The sequence below is a fragment of the Camarhynchus parvulus genome, chromosome 17, assembly GCF_901933205.1.
Source record: "Camarhynchus parvulus chromosome 17, STF_HiC, whole genome shotgun sequence".
Classification (NCBI taxonomy): Eukaryota; Metazoa; Chordata; class Aves; order Passeriformes; family Thraupidae; genus Camarhynchus; species Camarhynchus parvulus.
Genome location: NC_044587.1, coordinates 4529643 through 4545933, shown reverse-complemented (window position 1 = coordinate 4545933; position 16291 = coordinate 4529643). Strand labels below are relative to the sequence as shown.

Sequence of the window (16291 nt, the reverse complement as noted above, 5' to 3'; positions counted from 1 at the left end):
GCCAGTGGCTGTGCCGCTGTCAGGGGACACAGCAGTGGCTGTCACCTGCTGTCACCTGCTGTCAGCTGGCTGGGGACACGGCGGGGACACGTGCGCTATCGAGGCCACGCAGCGCCGGGACAGGAGGGTGGGAATTGAAGGAGGATGGGAATTGAAGGAGGATGGGAATTCATCAGCAGCTCCTTCCAGGCTAATCAGGAGGCAGGTGATGCTTCTCCGGGGTGAGTGATGGAAAACGCAGGGAGGGTGGGATTAGGGGTGCTTTGAAAGGTATCCGTGCCAGGGGGGTATTCAGGGTGCCCAGGTATGGGGGGGGAGAAGTTGAAGAACAGATTAATCAGGAAGATTTGGGGGAGACCCCCTTGAGGGGAAGTGCCTGGGTGACACCTGGTCTTGGTGCTGCAAAGCCAGGCAGCACAGCGCCCCACGGGTGCCCTGAGGAGGGAGGGGGATGCCATCATCTCCAGCTCCGACTCTGGCACTGAAATGTGAATTGCAGCACAAAAAGAACTACGTTTCCCAGTTTCCCTTGCAGCCCAGGGGAATAAGCAATTGGAAGATTTAAATAGACCAGGCCAGAAGCAACCAACCTTTGGCACAATGTTTTTCCCTCCTCTTCTTCATATCTATTGGCTGTCCAACCTTTTTCCCTGGCACTGGAGTGGCTGCCAAGCCTGGCATTAATTTTCCTTCCAAGCTTGCTAGGCCCATGAAGTAAACAGCCATGTGCATTCCTTACTCTATATTTAACAGCTGCAGTCTGTGCTGGGGGCAACTGCAACAGAGGGGAACCTTTGTAGCTTCCCAAATTCACAGCTTGTGAGGGTGGGAGTGGGGGAAGCTTTCTGCAGGGAGAAGAGGGATTTCTCTCCTTGCCGGTATTTGCAAAGCAGGTTGCGTTAAAGAGAGACTGCAATGCCAGCATCCCAGCCACGGTCCAGGGCCAGAGACAGGAACAATGTCCTCAACAGGGCTGAGTTCCTCTCCCTGAACCAGCCCTTGAAGGGGAACCAGGAGGGCAGGAGCTCCAGCAGGAAGCAGAGCGGCCAGGCCGGGGCAGCCGGTGCCCAGAGCAGCGGCCCCAAGGAGCGGCGGCAGTCGCAGCAGCTGCCCGAGGAGGATTGCATGCAGCTCAACCCCTCCTTCAAGGGAATCGCCTTCAACTCGCTGCTGGCCATCGATATCTGCATGTCCAAGAGGCTGGGAGTGTGTGCCAACAGAGCCTCCTCCTGGGGAGGTGCCCGCTCCATGATCAACCTGCTGGGGATAACGGGGCACGGCATCCCCTGGATTGCGGGCACGCTCATCTGCCTGGTGAAGAGCAGCACGCTGGCAGGCCAGGAGGTCCTCATGAACCTGCTGCTAGGTGAGTGGCAAACCTCCCTCCCTGCTGGGGAAGCCCAGCCCTCCTCACAAGGGACAGCAGCACTGGGACTCCTCCTCTGGCTGCTCCCAGCATCAGAAGTGGTCGGGAAGCAGGGAGTGACCTTTAGGGTAAATGCTGCACTTATTGGCCCTCCTGGTGCCAGGGGCTGGGGGTGATGGATGGCACAAGAGGGTGTCTAAGAGGGGTGGAGTGACCCTGGAAGCTGGGGACAGCCGTGGAGCAGGGACAGGCCCCTGGTGCTGCGTGGGGCAGGGCTGCCCTGTCAGACTGAGGGAGTGTCCGTGGTGGGAGGGTGGGTACCAGCAGTGGTGTCTTTTATTTAATCTGTGGTCATCTGCCCTGGTGTTTGATAGGATATCATAAAGATATTCGTCTCTAATATCTGGATTAATTCCTGAGCATGTTATTTCCACCCCCTTGCCACCTTCTTGACCAGACTCCACGTGATGGAGTCCTGTCACCTTCCCTGCTGCAGTTTGCTCTCACATCCTCCTTCCCTTGGGTACCTTTCTTGCTGCTGTCCCCGTTTCCATGTGCTAATTTGACCCAGAGGCTGTGTAGGCAGGCTGGGATGCCTCTGGCTCTCCTGCTAGTCCTTCCTTGCATGGTGGTGGTCAGTGTCCCTGTTTCTGGATGTGTTGAAGGGTTTGGCTTCTCCGTTGTGCAGGGCCCATCCCACCCTGATGTCCCACCAGTGACCAGGATGAGCTCTAGCTGTGACTGGCCTTAGATCCTGGCCCCAGCCTGCCCAGACCACGTGTAACTGAGGACCTTGCTCTTCTGCCTTTGGCACAGGGTCCAGTTATCCTATTTTTCCTTGTGACTAAATACCCTCTCCTCTGGCTGTGACCCACCCTGGTGTTTCACCCTTCCTAAAAACTCAGCAATCCCACTTCTGGTTGGTAGGAGAAATTGAAAACATTGGATTTAGACTCTTTCTTCTCAGGGAGCATTTTGAGAGGCCATAGGGTCACTTTATTTCACAGACACCACAGGAAAGGGACGTCCTGTCTGCAGGGGCTGACTGTGACGTGACACAGCTCAGCAACCCCACGTTTTGGGTTGTTTTTTTTCCACAAGTTCATCCTTCAGAGAGGGTGGAGACTGACCTAGACTGGCTTGAAAAGCACAGTGGTAGCTGCCTTTTCTCCCCTGTGCCTTTGGAGGAGACTGTCCTGGTGCTGTGACATCTCCTGGGGAGAGGCCAGAATAGCTCCAGCGTGATGCAGAGCCCACTGACATCAGCAGCTCCTGCAGGGGCTCCTCAGGGCTGGGGTCAGCCCCTCCTGGGAACAGAGGATCCATCCAAAAGGGCACGAGGATGAAATAGCAGGTGACTGACAGCAACCAGCACAGCTTCCAGATGTCTCTTGACCCAAGAACCTCTGACGGGGTTGGAGCCTGAAAACTCTGACTGCTTTGACTCCAAAATATTTGAGATCCTTACAAAGAGCTGGTGCCCCTTCTGGCTTAAAAACAAGGGAGGCTTTCTCACCCTTCTGTTGCTATATGAGGAGGACAAATGCAAAGCCACTTCAGGGCCATGTTCTAACTTCGTGGAGTGGTGGCTGGGAGAGCTCATCCCTGCATCACTACCCACATCTCCAGGTCTCCTGAGCTCCAGCACGGTGCCCAGGGACAAGTTGTGGGTTCTGGAGTGTTGCATCCTTGCTTAGACACATTACTCCCGCTGCCAAGACAGGAAATAGTTAATCGGTGTGAAGGGCCCGCGGGCAGCTCGGGGCGCGCTGCGTGCCCGTGAGCGCCGGGCGGGGGGGGCGGCGCTTCCCGCGGACACGTGCACAGGGGGCGCGGGGCACGCAGCGCCAGGCGCGCTCGGCGCCGCCGATCGGGAGCTGCCGGGGGCTGCAAAGACGCAGCAGCGACGGGACGGGGGCCGGCACCGGCACCGGCGCCGTGTGGGCAATGGGGGCGAGGGGACTCGGGCGGGCGGCAGGAGCGGCCGCGCTGGCGGGCAGCGGGGGAAGCGGCGGGGCAGGAGGGGGCGGGGCCGCGGTGACGCCGGTGGGCGGGGCGGCGGGCGGGGCAGCGCTGCGGGTGCCGGAGCCGGGGGGGCGTGTCCCGTTCGGGACTCGCGGCACGAGCGGAGCTCGCGGGGCAGCGGCTGCGGGCGGCCCCTGCGGCAAAGAGCCCAACGACCGCCCTGCGAGCTGGGACCGGCTCCGCGGCAGCCGCGTCCCGGCGGGAGATGCCATTAAAGTGCTTAATGCCCCCGGGTCCCGAAAGTCTCTTTACGGCAGTCGCGCATTACGACGCCTTATACGACAGTCGCGCTTCACGGCAGTTTTGCGATACTCGCCCTTCACGACAGTTTTGCGACAATCGCACTTTACGACAACATTATGACACTGCTGCTTTACGGCACCTTTTACGACAGTGTTGCTTTACTGCAGTTTGACTACAGTCGCGCTTTACAGCACCTTTTACGACCGTGGTGATTTATGGCACCTTTTACAACAGTCGCGCTGTACGACATCTTTTACGACAGTGTTGCTTTACGGTGGTTTTACGACAGTTGCGCTTTGCGGCGTCTTTTACGACAGTGGTGTTTCACGTCACCTTTTACGACAGTCGCACTTTATGGCACCTTTATGACAGTTACGCTTTACGGCACCTTTTACGGCTTGGCCCGAGAGCTGAGAGCAGGCGCTGCTCTGCAATGCCTGGGGCTCTGCCCTCCCCTCTGCTGTCAGTAACGTCAGCAGCTCGGCAGGACGGGCTCGTTCATGAATTTCTGTGCTGCAAAGGCAGCTCCCAGCTGCTGTCCCCAGCACGCAGCAGGCTCCCAGCCCCTCCCTGCACGTGGCACTGCACAGGGGCAGCACTGGCCACAGCCCCGGGGAGCTCAGGAAGGGTCTTTGTGCTCTCTGGGCTGTCCGCACCCGAGCTGGCAGCCCCGGGCTCTGCTCAGCCCCTCCCTGCCTTGTCCCTGCCCTCCCGCAGGGGATTCCCGGCTGGAATGCCTCTCTCCGGGTCTGAGCCGGCAGGGAGAGCTCTGCACAAGGAAAGCCATGGAACCTTCACTGTCACAGTGCGAGGGTGGGGAGCAGCAGGGAAACTTCAGAGAAATCAACCTGCTTCAGCAATCCGGCCGTGCAAAAAGTGTTTCCCATCCCCTTGGCTGCCAGAGAGGGCACTGCACGTGGTGGAGGCTTCTTTAACCCCTGGAGGCTGCAGAACAGGGCGAAGAGGGAGAACTGGGAGAGCCCTTGGCTCGGGGCGCAGGGCTGGGAACCTGCAGGCTGCCAGAGCTGTGTCTGTTGTCTCTGGAGCCCGGGGCTCGCTGTGTGCCAGGAGCTGCGAACATCCCACTCAGTGCCCCCACTCTGAATGTGCTGCTTCAATCTGAGCACTCCTCAATCTGCCCCCCGCCGCTGCCCGTGGTCGTTTTCCGCTCCTGCCGCCGCTGCTGCATGGCGGGCCGAGCCGCGCCTTCCCCGCCGCGGCCCCCGCCTCAGAGCTGCTGGATGGCGCGGCTCCGCCGCCTCCTGCAACCACGGAGGTCTCGTCGCTCCCTTCCACGACCGCAGCCGCAGCCCCGTCTGCCGTTTCCGCAGCTCCGCTCCCTCCCGCACCGCCCGGCCCGCACCGCCATGCGGCCTCTCTTCCTGGGACCTGTCGAGGCCCAGCCGCCCGGAGCGGCGTCCTGTCTTGTGTAGACAGGAATGTCACGGCACCACTGCTGCGTCTGGCATCCTTGTTGCTGCTGCTTTCCTGTGGTTCAAATCCACCAGGAGGTGGTGAAAAGCCCTCCTACTTGGGCACAGGTCAAAGGGAAGGGAACCTCCTGGTGTTTCCCAGCTGCAGGAGGGAAGTTGGGGTTGTCTGTGGCACCCCTTCCCTCCTCCCTTCCCCCGGCTGGCTGAGGGTTTGATACATCAAGCAGAATTTCTGATGCAGTCTCTGGGCAGGGAGCCAGCCCATCACAGAGCACTTGTTTAGGATTTGCAATCAGGCTTCCAAGGCGAGGAGACAGGAGACTGCTGAAAGGGGACTGGGAGCCTGGCAGGAGCACCACTGCAGATGGAGGAGGAGCTCCCACCAGGGGCTTTGCCAACACTTGTGGGGGCATTTCAGGTGAGGGGTCTGACCCTGGGATGCCCCATCCATCCCCTCTGCAGATGCTGATTAACAACCCCAAGCAATGTTTTCCCTCCATGTTTGTCATCTGTGATGGAATTTATTGATTCCCCTTCTCACAGTAATCCTTTCCAGCAAATGCCAAACAGCCAGAGAAGCACACACAGCCTGTTACTGAAAAGATGGAAGAAAACCAGATATCTGTGCCCACTGTAAAAATCCCTCTGCCAGGACATGTTTTCAGGAAGATTGTCTCAGCATCACCAGCCCTGGCTGAGCAAAAGTCAGGGAGAAACTCCACAACCCCTTGGCTAAATTGATAAAATCATAACCCAGGAAATCCCCCAGTTATAAAGTTCATTTTATTTGTTTGCCAGCGTTGGAACTTTTAGGGCTATTCAAGCTTTTCTCTGCAATCACAAAGGTTTCATGAAAAGGAAGGTGCTTAGAAAGTAATTTGAACTTTGCAGTTGGGCTTGCAGGGGGGAAGCAGTTATGAAACCTTCAGTAAAATGCCCAGATCTGCTTCAGAACCAGACAGAAATTCCATTAAACCCTGGGGGCAGCAGTACCTCGGTTTCTGGTTCTGATCCATCTGGTGAGGATGTGGATCCAAATTTAGTGATTCATTGACTGCAAAGCCAGCAAAGAACATTTGGATCATCGATCTAACCCACGGCAAAATACAGGCTGTAGCACATCCCTTAATTTATTCCCGTTCAATTTGTTAAGGGAAAAAACCCAAACACTCAATCTGATGTGCAGTTACAAGTGAGGGTGAACTTGTCAGAGCCATTTCTGCATTACTGCAGTGGTTGGGATTCTCAAAAGAGCTTTTAGTTGGACTCTTCCCTTCATTGCGTCTCCATACCCTTCTCTCCCCAGCTGAACAGCTCTCCCAGCCAACATCTCTTCTGCCTTTCAGTATTTTGGATAGTGCTCAAGTAATTTCTTCACCTCCTATTTATTAAGCTAAACAGATTGATCTCGTTAAACTGATGGTCATTGCAGATCCAGGCACCTTCTCACTGCAGAGGGGATGGAATGTGGTCACTGGGGATGGACTATGTGGTCACTCCAGTGAGGCCCCTCTTTTGTGTTTACAGCCAAACCACTGCTGTGTTTAGTTATTTGCCACCCAGCTGGGTGCCTTTGCTGTTGGGAGGTACCAGCTTGGGTCGTCCTTGCACGTAAAATTGTGTTTGTGCTTGGTTTGAAGTACCAGGAATGGTTCTGCTCTCTGGAATAGGCATCCAGACCAGGAGAAGAGAATCTTCTCTTTGCTTGCTGTCTCAGTGACACTGGTCCCAGTGCTCAGCCATCTCCAGCTGGCTCTGCATCCCCTTGGAGGGCAGGATGGCTCTTTGGAGCTGTCACTGAGCATTTATCCCATTAAGTGCAGCACTGCCTCGGGGTGTGGGTGTATCATGGAGCACTATCAGGCTGGGGATGGGTCAATGCCACAGGAGGAGGAAAGGAGGGAGCCCAGGGCAGCTTCTTCATTCCTGGAGGTCAGCAGGGAGGATGTTCTTGCTCTGTGCAGCCATTTTCCTGAATACTGACCTAGCTTTACTCTGACCAGGAGCCAAGCCATGATATTCTGAAGCACAGTCCCTGCAGACCCCTAAGAAAATTATAAATTCATAAAAATGGTCAGAACTCTGTGGTCCCATCCTGGCAGCTTCCAAGCAAGACCAGATTTGCTTGAAATTGGTGGATTAGGAAGGAGAGAGAAAGAAATGCCTTCCCCAAGCCCCTCGAGACCCCAGTGACCCTGTTCTAACAATACAGACGTGCTTCAGGTATTGTCGTGCTTCTCTTTGGAGGATGAAAAATCCAGACAGTGCAGCCTGGTGCTGGTAAAGGTCACGGGGTAGATGAGATGCCCAGGCAGTGCAGAGGAGCTGATCCTGTCAGCTGAGCCTCAGGGCAGCCCAGACCCAGCAGAGAGGCCGGGGAGCTGCACGGCTGATGGATCAGTCTGAATCCAGCAGAGCTTGCTCAGCCCAGAGCCCCAGAGATGGTTTGGGGCCAGATGTGTCTGTTTTTTCCCCTTTCATTCTTGCCCTGTGAGAGCAGGGATTTCCCGAGCCAGGCAGGGCAGAGCACATTCATCAGGAATGGGTAGAGCAGCTCAGGAGCTGGTGCCCTGCAGAACCATCCCTCCTTGGGCAGCCTGGCACATGGAGGGGGCTCAGCTGCTGTCCCACTCCCCTCCCAGCCCTGCCAGTGCCCACCAAGGTCTCACTGAGCCAGCAGCACGTCTGCCCAGTGAGGTCGAAACATTTCAATGCCAAATAACCCAACAGGAGTGACCCATGGAAGGTGCCAGGCAGAGGGAACAGCACAGATGCCCCTGCATCCAGCATTTAGACACAGGCCCAGCCTGGCATTAAACATTCCTCTTCATCACTCCAGGCTGCTAATCTGCCTCTGTTCTGCCCAGATACAGCAGCTGAAGTCCGTGGTCTTTGGTGGGTGCTGTGCTCAGCCTTCATCCCTTCACAGCTGATGAGCTCAGGCATCTCTGAGCAGCCAGCAATGCCCAGCTCTCCCTGCCCCCCTCCTGCCTGCAGGAATGCGTCCTGCTGCCTGCAGTGTCCCCTTGGATAAAGGACAGGCAGGGACAGCCTGGGACTCATCTGACTGTGGCTGGAGCAGGCACTGGGGTATTTCCAGGGGCCTCCATCAGAGCCATGCTCTGATCAGCTCCTCGGGACCAGGCAGCACCGATTTGCTCAGGTCCTGGCCGGCTGCAGGGGATGCTGTGAGCCCTGCAGGCAGCAGAGTGCAGCCCTTGGGGAATGTGCAGAGAGCTGGAATCCAACCCTGGAGCTGGAATCCAACCCAGCACAGCCAGCAGCGAAACCGAGCCTGAATGCAGCGCAAAAGAGAAAAGAAGTGCGAGGGTTGTTGAATGGGAAGAGAGGGAATAAACATGGGAAATGAGTCATCCTTCTGTCTGTCACTCCGGGAACGACTTCCCATTGCCCCTGCCTGCAGCTCGGAGGGGACAGTGGCTGTTCCACTCGGGCAGAGCTGCAGGAGCAGAGCCAGGGGAGCTCCCAGGAGTGGGTGAGTGTGTTTGCCTCTAACACGCCTTGACAGGAGCAGTGGCTGGGGAGAGCAAGGTGGGGGAGTGAGGTGAGCTGGGAGGAGCAGCAGCAGGGAGAGCCCTTAGGATCTCCTGCTCCAGGTCAGGATGGGTGTGGGATGGGGTGGGAAAGAGGAGAATCAGATGGATTCTCCTTTTTTCCTCCACTTTGAGGAAACCTCCATGCTTTAACCTGGAACAGAGAACCAGGGACGCTGGCAGATGTACCTGATCTGGGTCCACACTGGGAGGTGTGATGGTTGGAGATCCTCTGAGCATCACAGCATCAGACCCTTTTTAATTAATTTTTTTTTTACCTCTTTGAAAGCAGTGGGGTGGAACTCCAAGCCCAGACAGCTCTGAGGCTGAGCAAGGATCCCAGGCCATGCTGCTGGTCCTCAGCCCAAGGCACTTTTCTTCCCCCAGCTCATCCCATGCAGTGCTGCAGGTGCTGCTGGGTGTGGCTCTGGGGTGTGCTGATGGTTCCTGTGCTGCTGCCATGGGGTACAGGAGCATTTCAAGCTGTCAGAGCCCTTCTGGGAGGCAGAGGAGCCATCCTCAAGGCTGCTCAGCTCCTTTTCCCCAGAAGCACAAGCCCTTTTCACTGTGCTCCCCCTCTTGCCTGCATCTCTCCCCAGCCTGTGCAGCCCCCCAGTGAAGCCCCCACTCAGTATTTGATGCTGAGTACAAATTTCCCAGCTCCCAGGGCACAGTGTTTCCAAGGGGAGAACTCCAGGCAGCCTGTGTTTGCACTCAGGGCTGCTTCTAATCATCTAGGATATAGCAAATCTATTTTTAGCTGTTGTGGGTTTTTATTTTCATTAATTGCACGATTCTGCTTTTCCACCATTTTATCACCTCCCCATGACCACTTACCCCACACTGATGCTTGTTCAGCCAAAAAATAACCCCCTCCTCAAACAGCAAAATGCCTGATTCATTGGCTCTTCAGTGTGTAATGCCATCTTTGCTTTTTGTCAGCTCTTACACCCAATAGTGCCACATTTGGGGAGCAAAATGGAATGGAGGGGTTCATTTCCAGAGTGGACCTCTTCCAGGTGCTGCTGACTCCACTGGAGGGAGGGTGAAGGCTCTTTTGAAACCTGCATCTTTCATTAATGTCAACGAGATAAGGCTGCAAACAGCTCATTTTCCAGGTCAGGGAGCCCAATGCCTGCAGGAGATTAGGGAAGTTCAGAAGGAGTAGGAGGGGGGCACATAAGTAAAAAGAAAAATGGGGGGGGAAATTACGAATTCTAATTATGGAGCTAAAGAAACTGTTTCCTGGGAGTGGTGGCATTTGTCCAGAGTTCAGCACTGAGTGAGGGTGGGTAACCTGGGCAGTACAGCACCTTCCAAGCCAGTCTTGGCCCCACACCTGGCCTCAGCAGCTGCAGTGGGGAGCACAGGCCACCTCCAGCACGCTGGCTTTGAAGCCCAGGCAATGAGCTGTCCCCAGCTTGGCTCTGCTCTGTGCACATCTTGTCTGAGGCACATCTGCTCCCACATCGGGAGCCTCCTGAGCTCGTGTAATGAGCTCACTCTTCATTCCTGGGCATTCACCTCCCTGTGTTCCCCTCCCCATGTGCTCGGCCATGGTTCTGGGAGGCTGAGTCCAGCCTGTGACTGTTTCTGATCCTGAGCTCACAGGCTCTGGAGAGCAGCCCTGTCTCCTGCAGGCAGCCCCATGTGTGTGGAGTCACATGGATCTGGGCTGCAGGAGCAGATGAGGCCAAGGGCTTTTTTGGCTTTCTCCTCTTTTCCTCCCCCCCTGCCCCTAGAACTGCACCCAGGTTGTTTTTCAGCTTTGGTTTTGATAACATGTTTATATAAACACCCCAGCTGGAATCTGCCTCCGTCCCTGGAGACACTGCCTGGCTCCAACCTGGAGCAGACCACGTCCCCAAGGGTGCTCACACCATCCTCAGCCTCTTCCAGCCTTAAGGGACAGCAGCAGAGATGCCACCCTGGGGACAGAAAGGACCTTATGGTGACAGGGGACATCCAACTGCTTCAATTCCTTTTAAATTCAAGCTTTGGGGTTTGGTTTGGTTCTGCTGCTGATGGTTTGGGTTTGTCCTTGTGCCCTGCCTGCACAGGGCTCCTCTCTGCTCACCTCTCTGCTCCTAATGGGCTCCTAACATTTGGTGGTAGGAGCAAGGCAGATAATTGTTTTCCTTTCCTTATTAATAGATATAAAATGCCTGCCCAGGGGGCTCACTTTCAGCTCATTTACTGTGCATCTGATGCCAGATGTTGGCTTTTTACAATACCAAGGTGATCTCTGATGCTAGAATTGTCACAGGCAAGACAAGACTTGCTCTTTGGTTTTGTGTTTTAAGGAAATTGTAGATGTTAATGTAGGATTTGGGGACAAGGTGGTTTTGTGTTGGAAATCTGAAGGATTGTTTCCCTTATTACCAGGTCAACAGGGAAATTCCCGATCTTTTTTCAGAAAAATGTGAAAGGAGCAAGAATGGGCAAGAGCTAATCCTTCCTTTAGTCTCAAATACAGCACTACCTGGATTTTACATCCAGTGATGCCTCTGGTTTAAATCCAGTGCTACCTGGCTCTGGAGGGGAAAGGCATGATGAAAAAAATGCTTCACATTAAAATTTCTTGCTCCTCTCATCTCAGCCTCAGTCAGGTGGCACTCTGCCATGCCTGCTGTGCTTTTGACAGCCCCAGGGTCCCCAGAGAGCAGCCAGTGCAGGCTGCAGGCTCCTTGCCACGGGCTCTCCTGGGGCTGTGTCTGCTCCAGCCTCCAGCCAGGGCAGCCTGGAGGATTTGCAGGGCTCTGGGAGAGACCAGGGAAGGACAGAGCCAAGGTGGTGCTGCTGATTTGCAGGTGGCACGTGCAAGGCTCAGGGGCTTGGATTTCATCATCAGGAACATCCCCCAGTGCAGAGACACCCACCTGCAGCTGGAGCACCCGGTACAGTTAACCCCTTAGTGCCCACCCGAGGAGGGAGGATTTGATGTGCATTGAGGGGAGGAAGGAAGCCAAGGTCCCAGTGGGAATGTAGGTCATGGGATTGGGAGGGAATAGGGCTGGAGATGGAGCTGCTGGGCAACGGCACTGTCTGTGGCTGTTCCTGAAGGATGGGGCTGCTGGGCAATGGCCCTGTCTGTGGCTGTTCCTGAAGGATGGGCCCTGGCAGCAGCACTGCCTGCTGATTCACCCTGCCAGTGCTGGCAGCAGCAGGAGAGGGAGGGGGGAACAGCAGAGACCCAGCACTGGGAAGGTGAATAGCAGACACTGGGAGGGGGAACAGCAGAGACCCCAGGGCAGTGGGACCCCCCCATGCCTCAGGGGCCAGGAGTGGCTGCTGGGGCTGTTTCATAAAGAAATCTCCATGAAAGGAACGGAAAGTGCAAGGGGAAGTGACAGAAAAAGCACCAGACGAGGGATCTTCTGTGGGTTTTTTTTTTCTTTTAACGGCAAATTAACCCCTGGTTTTAATGCTGTCATGCCTTCCCATCCTGAAATGTGGGCAAACGAGGCTTTTTGCTTTCTGTGCATCATTTGACGAAAATCAAAGCTAGCAGTACTGAAGGCCCATTTTATTCATCTTCTGAATGAAAGGATTATTAGAACTGCTCTTTGGCTTGTTCTCCATGCCCTGAACACCTCCATGCACACATGCCTGCATCCCTCCAGTTGCCCTCAGATCACCTTTGACCGTAAAAAAATATTGCCAGTGCAAAATACTGACAGGCAATGGTGAGCACCACACATTGCTAAAGCACATTGCACTTGTGCTGCTGATCCATGGGCAGGTTTGGTGGGGAATGGTCTCTAGGGAATTTATTGAACACCGTGGAGGAGACACTGGGATCTGTTGGGGTGCCCAGACTTGTTCTGGAACCTTGGCTTGGCTTCTCAGCAATGCAATTGCTGCTGACTTCAGCAGAGCAGCTTGGGCCAGAGTCTTATCTTGGCAGCACTGGTGCATCATCTCTCTGATGCTTCTGGGTTCCCGAGAATTTGATGAGTCTGGGTTCCCAAGAGAGCATCGTGGAGCTTCAGTTTCACACAGTTCTCGTCCAGGGTGAGATGGGGCTGGTGGGAAATGCAGCTGATAAGCTCTGAAAATCCCCTCCTGAAGCACTTTGCTGGATCAGTGCTGTCTGGGGGTCACTTAATGGGGTGAGGAGTTGGGCTGGGGTGATTTAGGAAGCCCAGCATGAGCAGAGCCCTGTGTAGCAGGGCAGCCCTGCAATGGTCAGCCAGGCCTGGGCTCACAGCATTTGACCTTAACAGGGAGCCAGGGTGAGTGGCTGCTCCAGGGCTCCACAGCCTGTCTGAAATCCCTCCCTCCCTTTCTCCCCACAGCCAGCCTGTCAAAAAAAATTGCAGACAACCACTCTGCTGAGTGTGGGGGTCCTGGTGGGCTGCAGACCTCCCCCTGCTCTCTCCCTGCCTGCTGGTCACATCCACCAGGAGCTGGGCAGCCCCTGGTTGTCCTTGTCCTCCTGGACCCACTGGTGTGACTGGGCTCCTTGCAGCCCCTTGCCAGCTGCAGCCTCAACACCTTTGTTCAGGTGCCACTCATGAGCCTTTGCTCTGTGTCAATCTCCTGCTTTTTGTGTCTGTCCTGGATTCCTGCTGCTGTCCCTGCCAGGGAGGAGCTGGTACCCAGATCTTTTCCTCTGCTCTATCTGCCCTCCACAGCTCTGAGAGCCCAGGGCATGCATGACCCATTGGGCAAAAGGTTCCTGCTGTCCCACGTCCCCATCCAAGATGCCCTGCAGATGAGGGAGAAAAGCAGTCTGCCACAAGGAGAGGGTTCTGCCAGGATAAATACCAGCCCCTTCCCAAAGCAGTGCTGGAGCTGGAGGTGGCACACGGGGAAGGTGGGTGAGCAGAGCTGCTGTGACAGCTCCTCACTTCCAGCTCCTGCCAGGTGCTGAGCAGGCAGGTGGAGCTGCCTCCCATGTGCCATCTCATTTCCCATCCCCACCACCACCACACTCCCATCCATGCTCCTGAAACCCTGTCAGCTCTCAAGGAATGGTCTTTACCAGGGCCTGAGTACCAAACAAGTGCCCCTGGCATTCCTGCTGAGGGAGCAGGCTGTGCTGGTGATGGCAGATATGTCCTTGTCATTGCTGCAGGGAGCTGAAATCAGCTCTCTGACTAATTAGGAGGGTTGGGGAAAAGCAGATGAGGGGATTAAAGAGAAATAAAATTGATGCTAGGAAATAGAAATGACAGCACCTGTCGGCTGGGACGAAGCGGGTGGGCTGAAGAGGAGGGAGATGTAGACAAGTGCTGATGGGTTTCACTCCTGAAGCTGTTCAGGAAGAATGTTGGTTTGGCGTAGAGAGCTGCAGCTGCAGGGGCCTGTGCCATCACAAGCCTGGCTTTGCTGGGGTGGGAGGTGTGGTACCCCCAGTGCATTTGCACAGGGAAGGGGCTGTGTGGGGTGACTTGCAGGCAGAAAGTCACAGGGAGCAAGAGGTGAGCAGAAACAAGAAATGGCTTGTGGGTGTTTGGTGCTTTGGCAAAGGAAGAAGAAGGATGGGTGGGGGATGTCTGGGAGGATGTTACCCACCCTCCAACACACCGTGCTGCTGCTTCTAACACAGGAGCCCATTTTTCTTTATTGTTCCCCTTGGCTCACTGGCTCCTAATGCCCTGTTCTTAGTGAAATCTGCCAGCATGGTGAGAAATCTGTCAGCATGGTGTGATCCCCTGGCTGCTCTGGGCAGGAGGGGGTGGTGGGCTTGGGAGAGGACAAGGGATAACCCTATAAAGTGCTGTTGGGCACCTCTCCTCCAGCAGACTGCTCACTGCAGCCTGGTCAGCCTGGCAGGGACCTTGCTGCACGAGGTTTCTAAAGCACGAGGTGGAGGCAGCAACAGGAACACTCAGAGTGGTGGTTTGAGGGCCAAAAGAGTTTCAATTTTAGCTTTGCCAGCTGCTCTCTTCCTGCCCAGGTGGGTCGCTCGCCTCTGTGGTTTGGGGCTCTCCTCTGTCAGATGGTGACAGTGGTATTTGCCTCCTCTGTGGGCAAACTGGGAGAGTTGATCAACATTTGGGTGGTGATGTGAGGATGGGGAAGCTGTGTACAGCTGCACCACGGACATCTTACCAGAACCAAACACAAATTTTCATTTAAAGACAATGACAACCCTTTAATGTTATGCCTTGAAAATTGCCCTCAACTCTTCTGCCTCTCACTGCTCCCTCTCTGTCTCCTGTTTTGTAGCCCTGCTCCTGGACATCATGATCGTGGCAGGTCTGCAGAAGCTGGCCAAGAGGAAGGGCCCCTACGACATCAACCCTGGCCTGTTGGACTACCTGACCATGGACACCTACGCCTTTCCGGCCGGGCACGCCAGCAGGGTGGCCATGCTCTCCAAGTTCTTCCTCAACCACCTGGTGCTGGCCATCCCTCTGCGCATCCTGCTGGTGCTCTGGGCCCTCTGCGTGGGCCTGTCCCGCGTGATGATTGGGCGGCACCACATCACCGACGTCCTCTCCGGCTTTGTGTTCGGCTACTTGCAGTTCAGGCTGGTGGAGTTGATATGGATGTCTTCCAACACGTGTCAGATGTTGATATCCATCTGGTGAACGTGGAGGACTTGGAAGCTAGAAGATACTTTGAGAGTCCCCCCCCCCGCCTCAGTATTTTCTACGTGCTGTTTGTTGGAAGCAGTTGTAACTTCCATGAGTAGTGGTGTTTTTTAATGTCGCTTCCCCACCTTTAAAAAAAAAAAGTTTCTTGTAATGGATTGGGTTTTAGAAATCAAGGGCCATACCTGTGTTTTGGCCATATTCTCAAGCTGTGTTTGGACAGCAGCCTAATTAAGCTTTACAGGTGAGAGAAACGAGCTCCATGTCTGCCTTCTTTAGGTGGTTCACATTGGCACCTTGGTGTGTCCTCAGGATGGGCAGTGCCTGAGAGCTTCCTGAGAACACATTTGTGAACTTTTTAGAGGATAAATTATTTTGGCCACAGTGCTTTCTTTCTTTTTGTAAGCCCAGCAGTTGTGTCTTGTACAGAGTCAGGACACTGCTGGTGGTTTACAGATAATAAATAATCATAAAAATCCTGCCCTGTTTGGTTCTTATCATGAGGGAGGGGAGAAAACGGGGCAAGTGTGGCTTTGAGATACACATTCAGCATGGAGCAGGTCCTGCAGTCTTGCTGCCCAAGGGGATGCAAACTTTTGCTTTGGGTGGGATGGGTCTAGGTGGGTGCTCAGGATGCTGAAGGAAAACCTCTTCACCTCTTCCGTGAGGGTGCGTGAGGAGTTTTTGGTCTGGTAAGGGACACACAATGCCCTGATGTGTTGCTGTTTCTTCCCATCATTGACAAGTGGCCCCCTTGAAGCCTGGTGGATCCTTATCTATGTGATGGCCATGCTCGGTGTGCTGTCTCCTAAGTGGATCCCCCCCTCACAACTGCCATAAGAAAATCTCATCTTTTGAACAGAATGTTCCAGTTCTCTGTGGTCTAGCTGTCTCTAGAAGACAGTTTGATGCTTGGCAGGTGATGGATACTATCAGACATCTTTCCTGACTGGATGAATCCTGCAGAATGGAGGGGTCCTGTCATCCCTGTCCTCCTGTGGATCCCAAGAAAAATGCACCAGGCTTGCAATGCCAGGGAGGAGTCAGCTGGGTCCTGTGCTGTCATCTCGCCCTGCACGTTGGGAGGCCTCTTCCTCCAGGGGCTGGTGAGAAGACATTCAGCTA

General features: G+C 55.0%; 1 protein-coding gene across 1 annotated transcript; it reads left to right on the top strand.

Annotated features, from left to right (window-relative positions):
• Positions 1–912: 912 nt before the first annotated feature.
• Positions 913–15163, top strand: PLPP7 (phospholipid phosphatase 7 (inactive)). Its single transcript, XM_030961493.1, has 2 exons — positions 913–1366; positions 14799–15163. Exons 1-2 carry the CDS (start codon positions 916–918, stop codon positions 15161–15163), a joined length of 816 nt encoding a protein of 271 aa, XP_030817353.1. The 5' UTR covers positions 913–915.
• The last annotated feature ends 1128 nt before the right edge of the window (positions 15164–16291 follow it).

What these genes read in the sequence shown, in the direction of transcription:
- PLPP7 (XM_030961493.1), top strand. Translation starts at nt 916, where the DNA reads ATGCCAGCATCCCAGCCACGGTCCAGGGCCAGAGACAGGAACAATGTC. An exon ending in CCTCATGAACCTGCTGCTAG is followed by an intron (nt 1,367 to 14,798) that starts GTGAGTGGCAAA and finishes CCTGTTTTGTAG; the next exon opens with CCCTGCTCCTGGACATCATG.